Source organism: Vipera ursinii (genome assembly GCF_947247035.1).
Source record: "Vipera ursinii genome assembly, chromosome: 1".
Taxonomy (NCBI): domain Eukaryota; kingdom Metazoa; phylum Chordata; class Lepidosauria; order Squamata; family Viperidae; genus Vipera; species Vipera ursinii.
In genome coordinates this window covers 341,432,125-341,457,587 of record NC_139512.1, presented here as the reverse complement: position 1 = coordinate 341,457,587, position 25,463 = coordinate 341,432,125, and the positions used below count along the sequence as shown (strand labels likewise).

Here is a 25,463-nt window from a genome sequence, read left to right as displayed (position 1 = left end):
TAGGATTAAATAGAATTAAAAGTCAATGTTGCAATAGCTTGCAAATGAAAAACAGAAGAAAATAAAATGATTTGTTATGAGTTTGAATAATTGTTGAAATCAACTTTAATGTCAGAGGGAAAGGACATCAACTGCTTCATAAAATTTACATAAAAATGAAATACATTTTTGGAACAGGTTTTTTTTACAGGGGTACCTGAAGATCTCATTTTTAAGTTACATTTTTTTTTACCAAATTAACCATAATTGCCAGACAAATATGTGGGATTAGAAAGACTTGGTTTTTGAATATCTCCAAATTTTCTTAGCTAAGTACACAGACCCAATTGCCTATCATAATGCCTTAAAATATTAAACATAATGAAACAAATAATTCTGAATTTGCTGATGAGAATATGGGACAGATTTATAAATGAAGACAAGTCGCATAAAGTCCATCTTTCCATCCCTTAATTTAAGCATCAGTCATACAAAAATAGGATTATTTCAAAATGACCTGAATTTGTACATATTGAAGCACATGACTCAGAAATAGGTCAGAATCTGATCTCCTTTTTGTAAGTCTCTGCCATTATTTTCTTACCATTTGGTGGCCAATTCTAAATATGCTCAAGATTTAAGTTTATCATTGTAAAAGCTGTGATATATTGAGTGTAAATTTCAAAGAGAGATTAAATTGGCAGAATTATAATGAAGTAACAGAAGTTGTTTGGAAGGTCTCCTTTAATGTTTTTCTTGCTTTGTAGAGGAAAACATAAAAAAATACTGGGCTGTGTTCACATGTACATGTAACCTACTTAATTAAACCTACGTAATAGTGCATTCATACAATATACTAAGATTTGTTTAATTTTTTATTTTAACAGAACTCAGCCTATTCTGTTAGTTCATAATTCCTTTAGCTGTGCAAACCCCAAAATGGATTAACTTGGTTATCAGATTAAACACATCTGAGAAAACAATCCGATTTTGTAGAATAGGCTGGGCAACCAATAGCCCTTGTGTCACATGTAGTCTTTGTCATAATTTCATAAAGCCCTTGTTTAGAAGTTCAAACTCTCTTTGTAAACAGTCAATTTGGATGCTGGTAAGGGTAATAAATTCCTCCCCATTTCAGTATGAGGAAGAGTCAGAAAATAGGGTGTAAGACAAGAGATTGTGTGTGTGTGATATGTGAAAAAGTGAAAGAATCAGTGGCATCATCATATTTAGTTCTTCCCCAACAATATTCCCTTTAGTCTCAATCAACTTGGTACCAACGCAGCCCAGATTATTTTGGTGAGAATGACTTCAACACCAGTGCAGCTTGCTCATCCCTGTAGTAAAACCCAGAGAGGATATCCTGATAACCAGTAGAGAATGAAATTCCTTATCTCTCATTCCCCCTGCATTCTTCATAGTTCTAATGAGTCTGACGCTGAATAAGTGTGCTTATAGATTTACAATGCATAGTGCAAAAGTTTGCTCTTTATCCAGTGATGGACTAAAATTGTTGCAGGAATTAAAATTCTGACAGGAACTAAAAGGGTTTGCTATACTGTAAATGTATCTTGGATTTGGAAAAGATTCTTTTTCTTCTACATTTAGCTCTCATCCGTGCCCAGAACTTTTGGGTATCTATTGGCAATCAATATGAAATCAGTGACAGATTCTTTCAGAAAATACAAATCAAGGCAGAAAGGCAACTATCTGCTGAAAGGGCAGGCCCTCTTGTCACGAAGATGGCCTTAGAAGTATTTTCTGCTTGAGATTCATAGCTATAGGCAAACATTTGAGAATGCATCCCAGTGATTAAATTTGACATTTTGCAACAGCATATTATATGTACTGGCTATCCATGTGTGTTTATTTCAAAACATAGGAATGAGCGAATCTGGTTTAATGAGCATCTCTACAATTAATTATCTCACTAGAGGAGGTCTACTAGTGCAACTAGAAAAGCTCCATTTACATTCCATTAATTTTGATCCTGATTATGTGTATGAGCGAATCAAGGGTTTTTTTTGTATATTGTAATGACAAGGCTCCTGCATGCTGATCAACAATTCCATAAAAGAAACTTAGGGCCCATGCAATTTCTTCTAAATATTTAGACTAGAAAGGATTAAGGAGAGGTTTACTGACAGGACAGCGAGTGAAATCTGTCACAAGAGCTTTGAGTTGCAATGAAGGGAGGTAAGAGAAATCAAGAATAAATGGGAAAAAAAGACCACCCTTTTCCTCAACCTCCAGAACTCCAGAATATGTCATATTTGAAAATGGACATTTTTCGGTTTGTCTTTTGCAGCAGCAGATACAGAAGTAAATTAGCTCAAAATTCCAAACACACCCAGTTCTATGAGAACTCGGAATCCAGAACTATCTTCTAGGGGCAGAATTCTCACATGACAGAGTCATTACTAATGTAACATCAGAATTGCTTTTTTGGATATTATTTGGAAGGAACATATGATGCTAACTTTTGTAAAGTCAAATTGTGAATCATACGGCACGGTACTGTCGGTTCTGGCCAGCAGCAGCATTCATCATTTCACAGAAGAGGCCTTCCCAGTTCCACACGGAGATGGATCTAGGAATTGGTCCAAAAGCATGCAAAAACCTATGCCTATGTGCAAAAAGGAAGGAAGGCAAAAAGGAAGGAAGGCAGAAGACAAGGGGACATCTTAGCTCTCTTAATTTGGAACGTCTTTCTGTAAATGAGCAGATAATTCAGAATTGGTGGAAATATCTAAAGAAGGAGAAATCCAGAAGCCTTTCTAGTTTTTAGCAACCTGACTGGGCATTTTCTAACAGATACAGACATGCACAACTTAAGAATCATGCGGAAGCAAAGTGACCACAGAGCTACTGTATTGCTGTTGCATTTCAAAACAAGCCAAAGTTACTGCAACTCTGACCCAGCAGTTAGAGAGATGCAAAGTTTCTAATGTGTTGAATAACATACTGGGCTTGCAATCTGATTGCTCAACAGCTCATGCCAAAATTAGAGTAGGAATAGAAGTTTTAACTGAGCAGTTCCTAGCAGGGAACATTCAGCAAAACTGACACATACCACACACCAAAACATGAAACACAGCTGGAAGAGGCACATATCAAGTGTACAACATCAAAATGTCTTACATCGTGGGGGAAAATGCAGGCAGCAGGTTGTATGAAGAATTAGCTATTCGGTGGATCATATCTTGGATTGGTGTTTGCTGTCTTAGTCCTTCGTGTTGTACTTATGTCTTCTTCTTTCTCTCCCACAGATCACAAACCCTGGTTGATGATAACAGCATGGCGTGCAAGACAACACCACCAATTACAATAGTTACAGCAGCAGCTCTAGCTGGATGATCAGTCAGTGTGATTCAAGGAGTTTCAAGAGGTCGTGTCATCTTCATTCACATCGGGCAGTTCTGGGTCTTTAAGCCCTTCCCGGCTTCCTTGGTTTCTACACATCATCAAGAGGAAGAACATTTCATCACAAAATCAAGAAGCAATGTATAACAATCCCTGTTGTAAGTGATTTGCCTTCATACAAGAGGTTAACTGCAGATGCACATACATTATTGCTGGCTGGGAAATTGTGGGAACTGAATGCAACACATCATAAAAGTTGAGAAAGACTGTCTTATTGGTTCCACAAACGAAAGAAAATTACATTTGGACAAGCATGTATTGACAAGTGCCATTCAATAGAAAAGAATGTTATTTGAAACCAAGAGAACTAGAATCGTCCTTTATTAATGTGCTCAACAGTGGCACATACACTTTGGATCCAGCCGGCTTAATGTTCAGTCCCAGACATCTCTGGGTATAGGAAAAACAGTAGTGCCAAAAAATCTGAGGAGTCAGTTACTACCTGCTGTATTTACCTAACACATTTAATTCAGTTACCAAAATAATTTATTTTTTTGGACTCACACAATGTGCTGAACCATAAAGCTGTCAACTGATTTGGAGTCACACAACACAGCAAGCCACGCACACAAACAAAATTAATAATGACTAATGCCGGCTACATTCAGCAACATTGTGAAAATATAGCTGCTCAATTTTTATCTGACCAAATCAAGTGTGTTGTGAGAAAACAGCCAGAATTAAAATAGTGAGCTTGATAGACCTGGTGGTACGTTAACACCTCAATGCCGTCAATGGTTTTAAAAGGAGAAGGGAATATAACTATGGCAAGGGATCCATTAAGGTTTATCTTGGAAAAGCTATGGCATGCAAGGGTTTTTATCTTCATCTTTCTGGGCTTCCGGGTTGTTGGACTAACTGGGCCTTTCCCTCCTGCACAGCTCTTCACATATTGCTAGCAAACATACGAAGAAAGAACTGGTTCTTATTAAACACTCTGATAAACCCAGCCTTTGCACCAGATGGCCGACAAGCTCTGAAGGTGCTCTTGTGCAGTTAAAGAATGATGGAACAGTGGCTGACACAAGTAAATGTAGTAAATGTAGGGACTATCAGCTTTCCTACACAATGTATAGACTCGGGCAGGAAAAGCAGAAAAGTGTTATCTAATTGTGTATCAGCCAAGCAACCTGTGAGACAGAGTATTAACAGGCAACATTCCAGGATGGACTGCCCCCTCCATCACCTCTTCAGCTTGCTAGTTTTTGAGAGTTTTAAAATAGGGTTTTAGGGCTAATTATAGCTTCCATGTGTTGTGAGACGAAGGAGTTTTCACTGTCTTCTGACTGCTGGTTGATGTTCATGGATGCACTCTGATAGTCTTGCCTATCTGTCCTCTATAGTGGCTGTTACAGTCCTAGAAATAGCACTTAGACTTATAGACTGCCCCATCTGGGCGATTTACAATGTCAACACATTGCCCCCAACAATCTGGGTCCTCATTTTACCGACCTCAGAAGGATGGAAGGAAGAGTCAACCTTGAGCCAGTCAGGATTGAAATCCAGGCTGTGGGCAGAGTTAGCAATACTGCATTCTAACCACTGCACCATCAGGGCTCCTAAACAGATCTTCCCTGTATTTTTCTTCTTGGGCTCCTGGGTTCTTCAGTTTGCTTAAGATTTGTTAACATGCAAAATTTATTACCATACATATAATAATAGATACCAATCCCAGCAAAGCATTGGCAGCTTGTTGGGCAGCCCTAAGAAAAAAAATAGAACCACAGCTTATTTACCCTCGGCTACTACATTGCAAAGGCAAGACAAAGAAAAAGGTAGACACAGTGTAAATTAGAACATGATGTTTCAATTGTTCTGATTAACCCATCTGGATGACCTTCTTATATTTATCCCATCCTACTATGTGTGCATGGTAGCCATACTACCTTTGAGATACAGCCACAGAATAGAAACAATTTGGTTTACTGGGCCACACATCTCCGCACTGTCACCACTCAGGATCAGCTTGCTGTAAATGATTTTTAAGACACTTTAAGCAGTTCACATGTATTGGGTGGTTGGTTGAGTCTTAGTAGGTTTGGTAGGGAATGCAGCTCACAATGTAGACAGAGGGTTAGGGATACCACTACAATAGTTAGAAGATTTTTAGTGTTTCCAGGGCATCATTTTGAACAGATGGTTTGGTCTGCTTGCATAATCCAAGAGATATGTGGAAGAGAGTTGTCTTCTTATCTCAGGTAGAAAAGCCTATCACTGCCTTAAAAAAGCAGCTGCTGCCAGTTTGCATAAAATATGCATATATGTAAACAGATGTCACTTTGCAATAACTTTGCAAGTGCTAAGTGTAGAGACGCAAGTAATTATGATTATTTCAGCTGAAATGAAAAACGTCTCAAATGAGCACCGCTCAAAGGGACCTAGAGTGACCATGTCATACTAGAATTCAACATAATGCAGGCATAGACAATTGGGAAAAGTCAAACTAGTGTTCTGGACTTCAAGAGAGTTCACCTCAACAAACTAAAAAAGAAATTAGGAAGGATTCCATGGATGGAAATCCTAAGGGAAAAACAACTTAAGATGCTTGGGAAACGATGAAAATGAGATTATTAAACGTCAATCAAACACAATACCACAGAGAAAGAAAAAAAGAAACCTCAGATAAAACCAGCAGGGTTGCATAAAGAGTTCTCTGACAAACCGAGAGACAAAAATGACAAGCATAAAAAATGGAAAGAGGGGCTCATAACTAGAACAAAATATCAGCAAACAGCTCAAATCTGCAAGAAGAACAGAAAAAAAGTTTCTTTTAATCAGTAAGGAATAATAAGAAAGTCAAGGAAACGATAGGTCCACTAATGGGAGAAGGTGGCAAGGTGATGGGCAGCAGGGGAGAAAGCAGAACTGTTTAATTCCTTCTTTGCATAGGTCTTCACACAAAAGGGAAAAAACAGTCCAACTTATCAAAAGTAGCACTGTGGGAGACAGAAAAACAGATCAAAATAGACAAAAAAAGTTCTGGTTGTCACAATTCAAAAAAGATGCTGAAACCCTAGAAAGAGTGCAGAGAAGAAAGATGATAAGAGGTCTGGAGATTAAACTGTACGGTGAATGGTTAAGGGAAACTAGGTATGTCTAACTCTAGCCCAATGAAGAGAAGGATTAGGCGTGACATGATAGCTGTCTTCCCGTACTTGAGGGACACTCATGGAGAAGAGAGGATTATTCTCCAAAGCATCTGAGGACAGGACAAGAAGCAACGGATGGAAACTCATTAAAAGAGAGATCCTATCTGCAACTAAAGAGAAATGTCCTGAATGAGACCAACTAACAATGGGACAGCTTGCCTCCCAGAGCTGTAGGTGACTCATCGCTGGAGGTTTTCAAGAAAAGATTGGACACTTATTTGTCTAGGACAGGGGTAGGCAACTTCGGCTCTTTTATGACTCATGGACTTCAACTCCCAGAATTCCTGAGTCAGCATAGCTGACTCAGTTGAAGTCCATGAGTCATAAAAGAGCCGAGGTTGCCCACCCCTGGTCTAGGATGATATAAGGATTCCAGTCTTGGGGAGGCGGTTGGACTAGAAGACCTCCAAGGTTTCTTCCAGCCCCATGGTTCTATGAGCAAGGAGGGACCGTGAGCTGTTCACTGTTGTTGTCTAGGTAGCAACTCTGGTTGACCCTATCCAAAGACCTCATTCTGCCTTTTATGCTTCTTTTAAAGCCAGTCTTGACAGCTTGTCCAAAAGAAGGTATTTTTAAACACCCATGACGTCCCCTTCATTGTGTGCTATTCTTAGTAGAATAAGCTCTATGGCACCATTCCTGTTTCCTCCTGTCTAGCTCTGGAGCAGCGTTTCTCAACCTTGACAATTTTAAGATATGTGGACTTCGACTCCCAGAGTGCTGTTTGGGGAATTTGGGGAGTTGAAGTCCACATATCTTAAGGATGTCGAAGTTGAGAAAGGCTGCTTTTAGACAAAGGAATGAAAATGCAAATCCCACTGATCATTGGCACCAAAGTGTGTGTTGTTTTTTTTAAGAAAGAAGGAAAGAAAAGGGATGAGTCCTTCGGGAGATAGGGCGGCATATAAGTCCCAAAAATAAAATAAATAAATAAATGATGAAAAGAAAAATGACAATGGAGGACTCTTGTGAATGCCCATTAAAAGTCATATGGGAGAGCACATGGGAGAGCACATGCTCACTCAGCTCTAGAAGTAAGTAACATGCTATAACACATACAGCACCACAGATTCACTGGGGGGGTGGGGGTGGGGGGGAATAAGGGGTTTCATTGCACCGTGGGAGGAACACAGACAACAAGTTACCTTAAAGCTGGATGCAAATACACAGAGGGGTTTAACTGAAAACCGTGCCTGGAAGCAAAGAGCAAAATGAAAGAGAAGGGGACAAACAATGAAATAATGAGACTGCATGCAAGAAATCTGGATGTCAAAATGCAGCAGAGCCAAACAAAAGAAAACAACAAACTATTTCCATGGGAACGAGGGACAGAGTTTAAATAAATGTCTGTGGAGATTCTCAGTCATCCAGGTCATGGTTGTCCCAAAAGTGCTTTTTCAAAAGGCAGCTGGACTTTGTTTTCCCTTGAAGATGTTTAGCTTCTCATCCAAGAAACCTCTTCAGTTCTGACTGAATGGTGGAGAATTGTTTATAAATCCTTCCATTCCCCACCATTCAGTCAGAACTGAGAAAGCTGCTTGGATGAGAAACAAAATCCCTTCAAAGAAAAAACACAAGCCCAGTTGCCTTTTGAAGAAAGCCACTTTAGAATTTAGATAGGACTTTGGAGTAATGGGAAGACAAAATAATAATTCCTTCAAAGAGGCAAAATTAATTCATGAAATTTGCTGTTTGCCACTGGCAGAGGCTGATTAATTTTATTCACCGAATTGGTTGACTTATATTCCCTTCTTCCTTTCAGACACTCAAAGTACTGTATATTACTCCTATTTTTCCAGAAAAATCACATTCTAAGGTAGGTTGGGTTGAAAGTGGAAGGCTTTCATGGCTGAAGGTGGATTAGGAAATGGCTTTTCATGTTCTCAGACTAACACCTTAACCATTACTTAGAATCCTACAAGTTTTGGAGGTCTTATTCATTATGGTGGCTATAGTTGCATTTCTTATCCAGTATTATTTAAACCATGATCTACTGAAGCAGCAGCAATTAGGCTGGTTATTACAAAATATCAAGCCAATTAGGTAGGAAATATATAAAGCTCCAGATGTTGCTAAACTACAATTCTCAGGACTTCCCATCATTGATAATGCTGGATAAGTCTGCTTGGAACTGTAGTTCAGCAACATCGGAGGGCTGCAAATTCCATTCATTGTTAATTTGGCATGGTTGGAATCTAAAAAGGAAATCCTACTTACAATGGAGATTAGTCTTCATAAACTATGTGGATCCTAGATGTGCTGGAACCCTTTTGAATATATTCAAAAGGGTTCTAGCACATCTAAGATCCACGTATATCATAGAATGTGCTTGTGAGGAAACCGAATTACAGAGGAAGTTGGCTAAGTACATCAATCAGAATAGAAAACTTATCTCCTCTTTGATTTCTTCTCCAAGGAATATGATTTTAAATTGCTTTTATATCTTGAAAACAAGGCATTCTTCTACCAAAGAATATAACCTCAGTTGTCCAAACACTTAATGCAAAATTTAAAGCAGCATTAAGCCTAAGAGGCACAAGACTTTTTACGTCAGTGATAATTCTGATAGAGGATTGTGTGAATTAAAATCCAATGTATCTGGAAAGACTGCTTTAAGCAATTCTAAGGAGAGGAGAAAGGAATATTTTGTTCATGCTAATTAAACAAACTGTGAAAATTGGAAAGCTTTTCTAATTGCTTTTCTCTTCATTTCCTGTTAGAGGAACATGAAAGCTATCATCCAACTAGCAACAAATGTTAATTTTCACATACTTCAAAGCCTCTTCAACCCAAACTGGAAGGAAGGGGGAGGAAGGAAAGTTCAGCTGGGGATTTGAAAACAAAAAAACTTAGTTCATATTACTCACGTTAATAGAATTCTACCTATTAAAGGGGAACTCATGGCAAATTCAGCTGGTTCTGCTTTGAATGTTTGGACAGAACAATAAAGCTGTAACTTTATTGCTATAATGGTTCCTCAAAGCTGTCATCCTTCAGCAGACCTTCTACTGTAGTCCCAAGAAACTTGCCCTTTCTTCTTGAATACTTTGGAGGCCTTTAATCCTTTTCCAGAATGCCACAGATCCAGTCATTTTAAAAATTCTGTCATTACTGAATCCAGAGATCTTATTTATATTGCTGCCCTCTTAGCATAAAACTTAGGATGATGCACCTTTAAAACAGATTAGGGGAGGTCTTCTTGGATGCTACGTATGCTTATAACTCCAAGAAAAATACTTGCCTTCATTCTTCCTTGAGACTTTTTCGCTTAGCTCTTAATACTGCTTGGAAATCCACATCTCACTTCCAGGTTTTGCTCTTTTATCAAACCAGAAGGCACAGGTTTAATCCTTTTTCAGACCATGCTTGCTGCCAGAATGAAATCTAATTAAATAAACTGGGCTACTTGTTTTTATCCTTTTATTATTCTTGGTTTTCTTTACTCACTTTTTTTCCTCACCACCATAATTTAAATTATAAACACAGAGCAGCAGAAACAGGTCTTGAGCTATTATTTCTTTGAAAAATCTCTTCTACAAATCTTTCTTTTTAGACCAGAGGTCTTCAAACTTGGCCCTTTTATGACTTGTGGACTTCAAACTCCCAGAATTCCTCATCCAGGTACGCTGGCTGAAGAATTCTGGGAGTTGAAGTCCACAAATCATAAAAGGGCCAAGTTTGAAGACTCCGGTTTTAGATTGTTCCTGGATGCTTAGCTTCTCTAGCCAGGCTTCTTACCCTGGTCTGCAGATAAATGTTTCTCAAACTTGGCAAGACGTGGATGTATGGACATGTTCGCTGAGGAATTCTAGAAATTGAAGTCCGCATGCCTTAAAATGCCAAACACTGCTCTAGAGCAGCAAAAAGCACATCTGTGCTTCCTCCACATAACAGTCATTTTAGTACACGAAGATCACTTTCATTTCAACCATTTTTTAAATAAATACAATAAATAAATCCTGAATATAGGATGAAGCTTGTTTTGAGGATTTTGTTTTGTTTTTATCCTTGAACAATTTGCTAAATAATGGCTAATAATGCAAAGATGGGTTTTATCATAGCTCTATTTCCAGCATGCATCCAAAAATATTTACCATAAATTAAATTGTCAGGTTGCATCTTTTCTTTTCTTTTTTTACTGAAAGGTGGTCAACAAAATTAATTAAAAGTTGGTAGGGCACATGGACAGGATTTGTTCTGAATGGCAGCAAACTCTAATACTGGTTTTATTTCCTTTTTCATTTCTAAAGAATGTTATATAATATTTTGGCTGTCTGCTTTTCTAGAAGTATGAGTCATTATTTTAAAGAGAAGATTGCTATTTTCCACTATATTAATATGCAGTTCTGATAGAAGAGAATATTTCTAGTTTGGAGTTCAACTATGGGGTCTTGGTGCTCTCTGAAGTTGGTTGTTTTCTTGCAGATGTTTCATTACCAAACTAGAGTAACATCATCTGTGCTAGTTATGCAGCGGCTGATCATTGGGGATGATTTCAGCACAAATTTAGCTTTATTTGCATGTGCAAATACATTGTGCTATGGACACGCAAGAAATTGACATGACTAACTTGAAAATGCAAATATTAAGTATGGGTATAAAATCACATACATTAGTAATTCTCCTGGAGCTGACATAGATCTTTCCTCTCGCCTCGTTTGGGTCTCATATGGGTTGGCAAATGACCGTTTCCTCAGCATGGCCTTCACTAAAATCTTGGGTATACAGAGAAAGAGAAGAATCAGAAGTACAGAAGTGATGCAGTTGGAAAAATGATGTTATTCTCAATCATTTTAGATAGCTTTTGGGAGCCTAGATTTTTATTACTTCAAAGTTGCTTTGAAATTGCTTCAAATTACTCAGAATGAAACTTGTAACTTGCTCTTTTGATTTCACATTAAAAACAAGGCTTGGTTTAAACCTAGTCTATCCAAAAACAATAGCTATCGGGGAGAACCAGCTACATTATAAAGACAAACAAGGTGACTTTCAAGGTCACCAACATTTCAGGTTTATCTCATTCAGCTGAAGCATGATTTGTCTGCTCTCTGTCTGAAGATCTTGGCAGAAAGAGTGTCACTGCTTTGAGTGGTACATAGCTTGGTCATTTGTGGTTTGAATGAAAACCTCTGCTCAATAGATATAGGAAGGGTATTGATTTCTAATGGCTACTCAGAATCACAAACAAAAATGTGTTATCAATTCAGAGATTCTGAATACAGGTAGTCCTCGATTTACAACAGTTCGTTTAGTGATCAAAGTTACGACACTGAAAAAAGTGATTTATGACCATTTTTCACAGTTACGACTGTTGCAGCAACCCCATGGTCATGTGATCAAAATTCAGATGCTTGGCAATTGACTCACATTTATGACGGTTGCAGTATCCTAGGGTCATGTGATCACCTTTTGTGACCGACAAGCAAAGTCAATGGGGAAGCCAGATTCACTTAATAGCCGTGTGACTAACTTAACAACTGAAGTGATTCATTAACAATTGTGGCAAGAAAGATCATAAAATAGGACAAAACTCACTTAACAACTGTTTTAAATAGTGATGGAAATTTTGGGCTCATTTGTGATCATAAGTTGAGGACAACCTGTAAAGACATAGGCCTGGCTTATTTGCAACATTATTATTCTACCCACTGTGATACTTGTTCACTTCCTAATCCCTGCTTAAATCCAAGCGTTTTTATTTCAGATGAAACCATCTGCCCAGCCTCCTCTTACAGTAGATACTTCTGGTTCTACCTCTAGTTGCCTGTGCTACAGGAAAACGGGCTTCAGATATCTTCTGCAGTGCCATAAATATGACTTATTCCAAATTATTTTATTTATTTATTTTTTAATTTTAATTCCATTTATATCCCGCCCTTCTCCGAAGACTCAGGGCGGCTTACAAGCTTAGCAGTAGCCTTCATTCTATGTATATGCCTGCTTATTAGGGCTTTCACACACATTATTACATTATTACAAAGTCAGCTTAATTGCCCCAACAATCTGGGTCCTCAATTAACTTTGAATAAAAAGAAAATAAAATAACCCACCGAGCTCTGTGCAGCACTCCATCCACTACAAAAACAAAGAGGGAGGAGAGCAACTTTTAATAATGCAACCATTAATACTTACCACAGCAGGTAAACTAGGAATTGTCTTGACTGAGTTCTTCACTTCCTCTTCAGTTACTTCTACTATGGTGCAATGGTCCTCCTCTAAAGGAAGAGGGTGCTTGCCATATTTGGTGACCCATGGATGTTCCTGCATAGAAACATAACCAGAGTGCATGATGCCTTATATCACAGCAGTCCCAGGAGTGTGAGTGGCAGGTGAATGTGTGCACAAGCTGTCCGCTCACACAAGAGGAGCTTGTCCGTGTGAGAGGAGGGTGCTTGTGCACAAAGCTCCACTCACACAAGCAGCAGAAACTTGCACACGAAGCTCCATTTGCATGAATGGAGCTTCACAGAGCAGCACAAGTGCCCCCCGCTCGCATGTGTGGAGCTTCGTGTGTGTGTGTGTGTGTGTGTGTGTGTGTGTGTGTGTTTGCGTTTGCTTGCTTGCGTGAGTAGAGCTTCACATGGATGTGTTTGCCCATTTTAACTGTGGCCTAGTTTCGAACAGGCCGTGGCCCGCTAGTGGTCCAGGGCACAGGAGTGGGGGACCCCTGCCTTATCAGCTCTCCTTCAGACTATTCTTTCTTTGTGTAGAATTAATGAAAGGAGCCAGCTTGTATTTGGATGTGGCCCTAAGAAATAACAGCCGTGGTTAAAAAGAACATAAAAACCTTCCAGGCAAGGCAACAAAAATAAACAAGAAATCAAACCACCTTGCCTCTGAAGATGTCAGCCACAGTGGTCTGAAATTTCAGGAAATCTGATGTCACTAAACCCTGAAGCCCAGTACTTCCCAACAGATACTGGCTGTGAAAGCCTACAGCAAAACAAAACAAGACTTCAGGGAGAGTTCTGAAATTGTCATGCTGTTTTATATTTGCATACTTTTGCATCAGGCTTGGAAAGAACCAGCCAGGGACACCTCTCTTGCAAACTTCCATTTGTTGCTTTGTGATCTCTCTGGGATCATAGTCCACTCTTTGAAAAAGCTGCTGTTAAACAACCCAAAATTATGACCTCCAAGGTGGGGCAGAGCGGAATCTACAAAAGACGGGCTTGTCAAAAGTCATACAGTAAATTAATGGCTGAGCTTTATTATGTCTTACTCATGTCCCTTTAACTGAATTTTATCAGAAAGGACAGAGTGGAAAAAGAAATAAGAGATGGCAATTCTTAGATTTTTTTTTCAAAAAAGAAGCCACAAAATCACCTGTTGATGTAAGATGGCAATTGTCACTCTTCTTGTTCTAGCAAGTGGTTTAGGTAGCAAAGCTTTCAAGTTTTAAGATTATGACATTATTAGTCTCTAACCAGCTAAACTATGAAAAAAATTATCAAGCAGAATCCAGATCCTTCTTTTTTTTTATTTGATGGGATGATTATTTCAAGTTAGCAATCCGGTAACAATTACTTTTAGCAAGATGGTCTGAATTTCTAAAGACTTCATTTCCATGTACAAATTTTCTTTTGTTAAAGCTCAATCCATTTTGAAAACTGATCCTAAGCAATCAGAGGAAAGCATGGTTTCTAGGACTGAATTGTGCTGATCTGCAATACAGGCAGTCCTCAGCTTACAATCATTCATTTAGTGACCGTTCGAAGTTACAATGGCATTGAAAAAAGTGACTTATGACCGTTTTTCAAACTTATGACCGTTGCAGCACCCCCCACATGATCAAAATTCAGATTTTTGATAACTGGTTCAAATTTATGACGGTTGCAGTGTCCCTGGGTTGTGAGATCACCTTTTGCAACCTTCTGACAAGCCAAGTCAAGGAGGAAGCCAGATTCAGTTCACAACCATGTTACTAAAGAACTGCAAAAATTCATTTAACAAGAAAGGTCATAAAATGCGGCAAGACTCACTTAACTCTTGCTTAGCCACAGAAATTTAGGGCTCAATTGTTGCATAAGCAATTGTTGTCATAAGTCGAGGATTACTTGTATGTGGATGCTATATGCCATTGCTTTTTGCAGCACAAAGACATGCAGAGTTACTATAAACCCTTACATTTCCAAGTTTAATATGCTGTTCCCCAATATTCTCTAGATGTGTTGAACTACAGCTCCTAAAATTCTCAGTGGCTGGAAATTCTGGAAGTTATTCTTGGCTAGGAAATTATAGGCTAGCTCAGGGCTCTTCAAACTTGGTCCTTTTATGACTTGTGGATTTCAACTCCCAGAATTCCTCAGCCAGGCACACATGCCTGGCTGAGGAATTCTGGGAGTTGAAGTCCACAAGTCACAAAAGGACCAAGTTTGAAGAGCCCTGGGCTAGCACATCTTGAAGACACCTGGTTGGGGAAAGCTAGTGTAGCAGCACATAATCGATAAGAATACTAAATAAGATTTAACCTATCCATTCAATTATTGTGATATGGAACAGCTCAGAAGACACAACATTTTCAACAATCCACTAAAGTTCATAATTGCTTACTTTAATTTCAGGAACAGTTATCCTTAATTCAGGGTTCTTTTCCAGCATCTTCAGAATCAGATCCTTTAGTTCCTCAGTGATCTTGATCCTTGTGGAAGCAAATATAAAATATTTGTAGGACAATGTTTCTTAACCTTGGCATCTTTAAAATAAAACTCCCAGATATAAACTACAACCTACCAACCTTACTCCTTATCCAGGCACCATTATTTAAATTTAAAAAATCCTATATTACAGAAGGCTTTGCAGGTAAACCCTTACCCGCCAAATCTAGCTATTTCAACTAGAGTGGAGCTGAGTGGTGAATGAATCGGGACTGCTTTCCAACAGGTGCCGAATTCTAACCACAGTTATGACCACAATTGAGACCAAAATTTATGTTGTTAAGAGTGACAGTTGTTAAGTGAATTTTGTCCCATTTTACGACCTTTCTTGCCACAGCTATTAAGTGATTCATTGCAGTTAAGTTAGTATCACAGTTGTCAAGTGAATCTGGCTTCCCCATTTGACTTGCTTGTCAGACCGTCACAAAATAATAATAACAATAATAATAATAATAATAATAATAATAATAATAATAATAATAATAATAATAATTAATTTTATTTGTATACCGCCCTTCTCCCGAAGGACTCAGGGCGGTGAACAGGGCAATACATGTTAAAAGACAAAATACAAAAATTAAGAGATTAAACAAAGTACCCACAACTATAACAATAGATTAAAACACATTAAACATTAATTAAACCCAATCCCATCCCATCAGGCCAGGCCGGCTTGTTCGAAGAGATAAGTCTTTAGATCGCGCCAGAAGGAGCGGAGGTCGGGCGCCATCCGGAGCTCAACCGGAAGATGGTTCCATAAATCCGGTGCGCCCACAGAGAACGCCCTCCCCCTAGGGGCCACCAGTCGACATTCTTTGACCGGTGGACACATCACGCCCAGGACAGTGCAACCATCCTAAATGCATGCCAGACTCTTGTGTCTTTTCCCCTCCCAAAATTAGGTTCAGAAATTTTGCCAGAATCATTATGTTCCTAGTAACTGCTTTGTGATGTTGTAATTGTTTATGATTTTATCATAACCACTTTGAAAGCTGTTTATAGCAAAAAACAAAACAAAACCCAGCCCATAAATTTAAGCATAAACATACACAAGTTCCCCTAGCACTCTGTTGTTTATCAGAGATAACTGGGCAGAGGAAAGGAGAGGGATGATGATGGAAGAATGGAGAACATGACCCTATTTGGGGGTGAGGTCCCTATAAACCAGGAATCCAAAGCTACTGAATTCTGCCACCGATAAGTTTCTATTTGAGCTGGCTGAGTTCAGATATCAATCATGGCTTGCACTGAGCTAAGTAAGCTTTTTGACTTTGGGGCTTGAAGTTGTTGACCTGTAAGGCTGTCGATCTGTAAGGCTGGAGCCCCATTTAGAAACAGGGTGAGGACCGAACTGACTGGATTCAACTGGACTTCTAATGACACATCTTAGATTTTAGCAATGCCAAACAGGAGTTTTATTTTGGTTCCTTTGTTCTAAAATATCCCTCAATGATGATTTTTGTAATTCAGTTAGGGTTATTGTGTGCTACCGGAGCCATTAGAAAAGATAACAGATTGATTATGTATATTGATGGACCTGGCTAGCTATATTTGCAAATAACCACAGCCAGTTTGGTCTAGTAGTGGTTAAGGCACCAGGTTAGAAAGCAGGAGACCATGAGTTCAAATTCTCCTTTAGCCACGATAGCCAGCTGGATGACTTTGGACTAGTCATTCTCTTTTAGCCCAACCCACCTCAAAGGATTATTGTTGTGGGGAAAATAGAAGGGAGTTATGTTGGATATATTGAAAATTATTTGTAAAAATAATAAAGATGGGATATAAATTAATAAATACTTAACCCAATCCCTTAAGGACCTAATAGCTACATCCACATAGCATGCTAAGCTTTAATTTTGGTTGTTTGGCTATTTATTGATTCATTGATTGTACCTTATTATTTATTTATTTTATTTATTTATTTTAATTCCATTTATATCCCGCCCTTCTCCGAAGACTCAGGGCGGCTTACAAGCTTATGAGAATGTCAAAAATTGTATTGGGAGGGGGGGGCTAGCCTAGAACTTTATCTCTGTTCTACTCACTAGATAGGAAGAATATACAGTATTTCCACCAATTATCTTGGTCAATCTATAGGACATAAGTGATCTGGGAGAATTAATTTGAACTCTGCCTCATGAGAGGCTTACCACCCACACCCCTTGATCCAGTCCAATCCTTGGTTCATTTACTGCCAAATCATTAAAATGTCTCTCCAAGGTTCCCTCTGATCTTCCCTAGGCAAACACATTCTCTGCTGCTGAGCTAAAGCATACACAGAGATTAGTGTGTAAGACAGGCTGATCTAATGATTAGTGTGAATGAAGCAGATGCATAGAATTTAGATGATATGAAAGAGAAGAAATGCTTAGTTTAATAACATATTTTGTTATTAGGGGGATTGGGGGGAGATTAGGGGGAGAAATGCTTATGAGATTTTATGCCTCAGGTACTCAGGTAGAAGATTCTCAAACAGGAAAACTTTTTGGGCCAAATATCAACTTTTTAAGAAACAGAATAACAGAGTTGGAAGGGACCTTGGAGGTCTTCTAGTCCAACCTCCTGCTCGAACAGGAGACTACACTGTTCTGGACAAATGATTGTCCAATTTCTTCCTGCAAACCTCCAGTGATGGAGCACCCACCACGTTTTTTCCAGACTGTGTTCATATTTTGATAAAAATATCTGCCTATTTCCTCCAAGGTCATCTTTGTGTTTCTCTACAAAACCTGAGAAACTGCAAATAAGAATAAATTCCAACTGCTGCAATATTGCATCTGTTCTTTGAAGGGTCCTTGACTCTGAATCCCAAGTGAGAAAAGGTAAGTGACAAAGCAGTCATGATTTATTATTTAATTCTTTTTGCTTCCTTACCCATACTTTTTTCTGGCCTCTTTGTAAACAGAGGCTATGTTTTATAACAGGGCTCTCCAACTTTGGCAACTTTAAGACTTGTAGACTTCAACTCCCAGAATTCTCCAGCTGGCTGGGTTTACAAGATACTAAACAGGGTTATGGCTTATAATTATATCTCGATTCCCACAAAATGCTGAAACTGTAGTGGGTTTCCCCATGCTCAATTACTAATTACCCACTTCTTATCTCAGTAGAGTTTAGCTGATTGTATGGATTGAATAGAAAGTGATATGCTTTGTCACCAAGGCAAAACATTTTCAACTTCCAACTAGCACCAAGTTCATAAAAAGTCTGAGGTGAAACCAACTCTGTGGCTTCTAATTTCCCCCATCTTTTCTGTCTTTCTTACTGACCCTATCAAATTAATTGGCTTCATTCAAATACCGAATCCACAGCCCATCCCTTTTGTCCTCCTAACGCACTAATGAGCAGAAAAGCTTTTTAAGTAGGAAAGACTAGATCACAGAGTGGTAGATATGTCACACAGTGAGAGTTAATGCTGCAGGAGATAGTGAAGAGAAGAAAAAAGGTTCATCAGTGAAAAATATATCCAATCAGCTCATTAAATGTTAATCCCTTGCTATGGAGGCAGATGAGAAGTGGCACTCACAAGCTGACTAATAAACCTAAATATATGATCGTGGGGAGAAGGTGGGCAAAATGCCCCAAATTTGGCAAATGGCAAACTTGAGGCTGGAGGAGCCTACAACATCATTTTACCCCTACATATGAGAACTCCTTAATTGTCAGTGTTTAGGTGCTCTCATTTATGTAACTCTACCTACGCACAGTATGGACCCACTATGCAAAGTCCTAGCTCTCTGGAGAAATCTACAATGCTGAGAAAAGTGGACAGAAAGAGAAAAAGACGATGTGGATGGCTTCAGTCACTTTATCAATATGTACACGGTTGGAAGACCAGCTAGGTCAAGTTGGGGAGAGATCCCGGAGAAGATTTAGCTAGTTAATTGTTAAGGAACAACCTGGATGTGATATTCATAACCAGTCATCCATGGGTAAGATGGTGGTATCAGGCAAGTCTGAAGCATATAGAAATGCAATCTTGAAATTAAAAACAGCAGGGAAGGAACCCTCCAAACATTTGATAAAAAATTAAGTTTGCTCCATGGCTAGCAAATGTAGCAAAATGTTGAGAGGAATAAAATAGAGTTTCTTAGAAGAGGACATGGCTGGCCAGCTGACACAATGTAAAAGACTACTATATAGGTTCATCATTGTGCTGTTGTATTAAAAGTTATATTAAAGAGAGTCTAGGCAGAGCCTATATGAAATAAACATTTGTGTCATGACAGGGGTGCCCATGGTGTTAGGTTAGGCTAGCCCTGTTGTTGATGGGGTTTTTTGTGTGTCTGTGTGATTGGAAGATGTCATTTACAATAATAATAAGTTGGAAGGGACCATGGGGGTCATCTAGTCCAACCCCCTGCTCAGGCAGGAAACTCTATACCATTTCAGACAAATGGCTGGCCAGTGTCTTCTTAAAAACTTCCAGTGTTGCGCATTCACCACTTCTGAAGACAGGTTGTTCCACTGGTTAGTTGTTCTAACTGTCAGGAAGTTTCTCCTTAGTTCTAGGTTGCTTCTCTCTTTGGTTAGTTTCCATCCGTTGCTTCTTGTCTTGCTTTCAGGTGCTTTGGAGAATAGCTTGACTCTCTCTTCTTTGTGGCAGCCCCTGAGATATTGGAACACTGCTATCATGTCACCCCTCACCCTTCTCTTCATTAAACTACACATACCCAATTCCAACAACCGTTCTTTATATGTTTTAGCCTCCAGTCCCCCAATCATCTTTGTTGCTCTTCTCTGTACTCTTTCTAGAGTCTCGACATCTTTTTTACATTGTGGTGACCAAAACTGGATGCAGTATTCCAGGTGTGGCCTTACCAAAGCATTGTAAAGTGGTATTAGTACTTCACTTGATCTTGATTCTATCCCTCTGTTAATGCAGCCTAGCACTGTGTTGGCTTTTTTGGCAGCTGCAGCACACAGCTGGCTCATATTTAAGTGATTGTCCACTAGGACTCCGAGATCCCTCTCACAGTTACTACTATCGAGCAAGGTACCACCTATACTATACATGTGCATTTGATTTTTCCTGCCTAAATGTAGAACCTTACTTTTTTCACAATTGAATTTCATTTTGTTAGATAGTGCCCAGTGTTCGAGTCTGTCCAGATCCTCCTGTATCTTAAGCCTATCTTCTGGAGTATTGGCTATTCCTGCCAGCTTGGTGTCGTCTGCAAATTTGATGAGTTCCCCATCTATCCCCTCATCCAAATCGTTGATGAAGATGTTGAAGAGCACTGGGCCCAGAACAGAGCCCTGGGGCACCCCACTACACACTTCCTTCCATGTAGATGCAGTTCCGTTGAGGACCACACGCTGAGTACGGCCTGTCAGCCAGCTACGAATCCATCTGGTGGTGATGCTGTCTAACCCACATTTTTCTATCTTATCAAGTAGTAGGTTGTGATCTACTTTATCAAATGCCTTACTGAAGTCCAAGTAAAGTATATCTACAGCGTTCCTCTGGTCCACTAGTTTTGTCACTTGGTGAAAGAAAGCAATAAAATTTGTCTGGCATGATCTGTTTTTGACAAACCCATGTTGGCTTTTAGTGATAACTTTGTTTGCATCAAGGTGTTCACTGATTTGTGTTTGATTATCTTTTCCAGAATCTTTCCAGGTATTGAGGTCAGGCTGATAAGTCTGTAGTTTCCTGGATCTATTTTTTCCCTTTTTTGAATATGGGAACTACATCAGCTCTCTTCCAGTCCTCTGGTATTTCCCCAGTGCTCCAGGATCTTTGAAAAATATAGTTCAGTGGTTCTGAGATCACGTCTGCCAGTTCCTTGAGAACCTTGGGGTGTACTCCATCTGGTCCTGGTGATTTGAACTCGTCTAGGCTGGACAGGTGCTCACTTACCATTTTCTTGCCTATCTTAACTTGTGTTTCTATTCTGTTTTTTATGGCACTGGTTTTGGTAGGTTGGACTGTTTTTTCCCTTTGTGTAAAGACAGATGCAAAAAACGAGTTAAATAGTTCTGCTTTCTCCCTTTTGCTTGTCACCTTCTTGCCACTTTCCCCCACTAATGGCCCAATCATTTCCTTAACTTTTTTCTTGTTTCTTATATTTTATTTATTTTTATTTTTTTAAATTCCATTTATATCCCGCCCTTCTCCGAAGACTCAGGGCGGCTTACAAGCTTAGTAGTAGCCTTCATTCTATTTATATGCCTGCTTATTAGGGCTTTCACACACACCCCAAGCGGCATTATTACAAAGTCAGCTTAATTGCCCCCAACAATCTGGGTCCTCAATATGTTGAAAGAAGCTTTTTTTTGTTGTTATTTTTGACTTTGGTCGCAAGCCTTAGTTCATTTTGAGCCTTAGCTTCCCTCACTTCATCTTTGCAGGCACGGGCTGTTTGCTGATATTCTGCCTTAGTTATGTGCTCCTCTTTCCACTTCTTATACTTGTCCTTTTTATCTTTCAGTTTATCAGAGAGTTCTTTAAGCAGCCATGCTGGTTTCTTTTGAAAGCTGTTATTTTTCTTCTTTGTTGGTATTCTACTAGACTGGGCCTTTATTATCTCACTTTTCAAAATTTCCCAAGCTTCTTGAGTTGTTTTCCCCTTTAGGATTCTCATCCATGGAATTCTTCCTATGGTCTCTCTAAGTTTATTGAAATTACTCAGAGTGTCATGGATTATTGTTTTAATTGCTAGATTTTAATCTTTGTATGTCACCCAGAGTCACAGTTGTGAGATGGGTGGCCATGTAAATTATTTAAGTATACATAAATCACATGGCACACGCCTCTGCCATAAAAGTTAAAATAAGAAGTAAATATTTTAAAACTAACTGAATAAATAAAGTGGTCAACATCTGGAACTCTAGGCTGGCCTAGTTAAAAGCATTTTGTGAATGTAACAATTCAGATTCTTCACTCTTTCCTTATTGTCAGTCTAGCCACAACCTAAACCTCTAAACAGAAACGTCCCTTCACTCCATTTGTTGAGAAAGGTATAATTTTATTAGAGTTCATGTGTATTGTAATATTGCATAGCCAGATCTGAGAATTGTGCACCACAATCCCTAAATTCTATATCCCCGCCCTTAACTGTCCCTCGCTGCCCACCCCACTATAACCAACCAAGTAATTGTTTTCCATATCTCTGAGGTCTTAAAAGTTTCCCACTTCTGAATACGTACATTCCTTGTTTGTTTGTTATTTATGTCATTTATATTGATGCCCATCTCTTTAAAGCAACTCTGAGCAGTGAACACAGTTAAAACATCAGAATAACAATAAATATCAGTACTGAAATACATATGTTAAAAAACAAAGAGGAAAGCAAATCTTTGTTAAGGGGCTGCAACTAATACTGTATGTAATTATTCCTGTTTTTAAGACTGGTCATACAGACAAAAAGTATTAATTCAGACAAAAGTGATAGAGAAGCCGAGGTTTACACTGTATTGGCAAAAAAATCAGCAGCTATGGCAAACACAGATAGCATCCCCCTGACTCTGAACTGAGCTCCTGGTGATGCTATGAGATGATGAACTTATCAGAATGAAGGCAGTGCCTATTGCCCCACACTTGATTTTGCAGGAAAGCAGAAAGAGAAGGTGTTCTAGAAATCTAATTATTCCTTTTGGAAGGATTGTAGCACTTTCCCCACGTTTCTGCACGGATGCCCTGAAATTTGCCAAACCACCCCCTGCTTTATCATACCAGTATGCACGACTCTAAGGATGGCTTTCCAGCCTACTGCATTATAATGATCACCCACACAGGCTGTTAAGAGTGCTAATAGGGGTTGTGGGGGAGGATGCCAGAGCACCCTTAGCTTTAAATGGTTTATAATATCAGTTAATAAGCTCAAAGTATAAAGGGATTATTTATTTGGCATTCATGGCTTTTCATGGGAACATTCCTTCACTCACTATACTCTCCATCCCCCCTCCCTCCTTACCCACAGAGGTATGATATCATTTTTACATTTCAATTAGAAATAAAGGATTTAATTAATGGAAGTAGGTCAGAAATTCTTTGCTGCTGTTCTACGGTGCCAAATGGAAAGAATCATAGCTTTTGGCATCTCGTCCAAAACACAAATTTGTGGAGTGGAAACTTCCTACAAAAGCTTTTAGAAGTATGCAGTGCGCCATACATGATAATGTGGACAAGTAGTCCTTGACTTACAATTAGGAGCGGAATTTCAGTTGCTAAGCAATATGGTCATTAAGCGAGTTACCACATGACTGAACCTGATTGTAGAACCATTTTTACTGTGGTCATTAAGTGATTCACACAGTCGTTAAGGGAATCCAGCTTCCCAACTGACTTTGCTCCTTGGAAGATGGCTGGGAAGGTTGCACATCCTGTGTACAGGACTGCAGGATGCTGCAATCCTTGTAAATGCAAACCAGTTGCCAAGAGTCTGAACTGCAATCACGTGACTCTGGGGATGGTGAGACAGTTGTAACTTTGAAGATGGGCCATGCCATTTTTTCCAAGGCTATCATAACTTTGACCCATTGTTAAACAAATGGTCGTATTTCAAGGACTACCTGAATGATGTGAGTTTATCCATAGATAAGGAAAATGCAACTGGCATTCAACAAATACAACGAATACAATGAACATTCAACAATATTCTCCCAACTGTTCTGAAAGGAACCCCAATCCTCAACAATAGATTTGGGCAGGAAAATCAACTAAAATTGTGTATCTTGTCATTGTGCTAATGAATGTCTTTGTTGCATCAAAGAGCTTTCTATCAGCAGAGACACCACACGGGATAACACTCACTGTCTCCTTTGATAATTAAAAAGGTAATACATGTTCCTGTCTGTAATCTAAGTATGTGTCAGCACAATGCATGAATCTCCTTGTTGGTAGGAAGCTGGCATACTTTGCTTGTAAGGTAATCTTTAATTAAAGGTTCTAGAATAGCATAAGCTTGCTTGGATTTAAAATGGCTTTGGTTGTCTTTGTGGCATATTGGCTGAAATGTGCTAACCAGAGCTGGCTCTACCATTAGCAAAGAATGTATAGCATTAGCAATAGCACTTACACTTATACACTGCTTTACTTACAACCCTCCCTAAGCGGTTTTTCAGAGTCAGCATATTTCCCCCAATAATCTGGGTCCTCATTTGATCAACCTCAGAAGGATGGAAGGCTGAGTCAACATTGAGCCGGTGAGAATCGAACTGCCAAACTGCAGGCAGCCAGCAGGCAGCAGAAGTAGCCTGCAGTACTGCATTCTAACCACTGCACCACCATGGTATGTGCTAAAGGTACAACTGAGATTGGGGAATAAGTCCAGTATTTTTCAAACCTGATCTTTTTAAGATAGTATACTTCAACTTCTCCAGTCAGCATTCCACAGATCTTAAAGTTGCCAAGTTTGAAAAACTGTCAGATGTGAAAGATCAGTGCCACAAGTTATGTTCCGATGAAAATGATGCATTGCTCCTCCCTATACACAGGAATCTAATCAACTAATGGCCAGCACTATTTTGGCACTAGATAAGGGTTATTGTTATTCAAAGGGGTTGGACTGTTTGTGAGAATGTAGAGGTTCCATGCTGATTCCTCTTTTAACTCTGCTCCTAGGCTCTGCAGTTCCTTCTCCTGCAAAAACACTGATCTAGTCCATGCATTTTTTAATTGTATAAATAACTGTTACATGGAGGTTTTGACTGATCAAATCCAGAATAGATTGTCAAGATTAATTCTACATAAACCATCTGGTAACCACCATAGCATATGGAAAATTGCTACTGGGAATATAAGAGGAGTAAAATGATGAAGGGTTGAATCAACATATAAGAGAAAGAATGAAGTTCTGAATGAATGTGGTTTGATTTTGTTGAATATAGCTAATGAATTGGAAGCAAACGAAGATGCAGATTTAATTATTAATGAAAGGGCTAAAGGGTTAAAATGTACATCAGAAAGTTGGGAGAAAATGTGCAACATTCTTTGGAAAAATCCATTTCAAATAAATTGTTTATGTATAAATATATTCACACATACACATAACAAATGGATGAACATAAATATAAAACCCCAACTGTGTGCAATGACAGACTGGGGAATATTAATCAGGCATAAAAAAATAATAAGACATACTATTATCTAGCAGTTTCAAGAATGGATACTGAGAAAAAATGGATATAAAAAAGAAGTAAAATAAACTAGAGTGAAAGTGGTATAATTGCAGGAAGAGGAAGTTAAAACTCATGCCTAAAAATAGTAAAAGATACAGTCATCTTCTAACAGAATGAATCAAAAGTGAAT

General features: G+C 38.9%; 1 protein-coding gene across 2 annotated transcripts in view; it reads right to left on the bottom strand.

The window, feature by feature from the left end:
- Positions 1–3,201: 3,201 nt before the first annotated feature.
- CAMKK1 (calcium/calmodulin dependent protein kinase kinase 1) overlaps positions 3,202–25,463 on the bottom strand; it is a 122,685-nt gene continuing 100,423 nt past the window's right edge. The window contains exons 13-17 of one of the 2 annotated variants that reach the window (XM_083372777.1): positions 15,105–15,192; positions 12,684–12,812; positions 11,163–11,266; positions 7,697–7,744; positions 3,202–3,433 (exon numbers count right to left, since the gene is read on the bottom strand). In XM_083372777.1, the coding sequence (XP_083228903.1) occupies positions 3,361–3,433; positions 7,697–7,744; positions 11,163–11,266; positions 12,684–12,812; positions 15,105–15,192 (442 nt within the window). In that variant the 3' untranslated portion in view covers positions 3,202–3,360. The remainder of the gene's footprint in view (positions 3,434–7,696; positions 7,745–11,162; positions 11,267–12,683; positions 12,813–15,104; positions 15,193–25,463) is intronic. The other variant, XM_083372778.1, reaches the window with a different exon arrangement.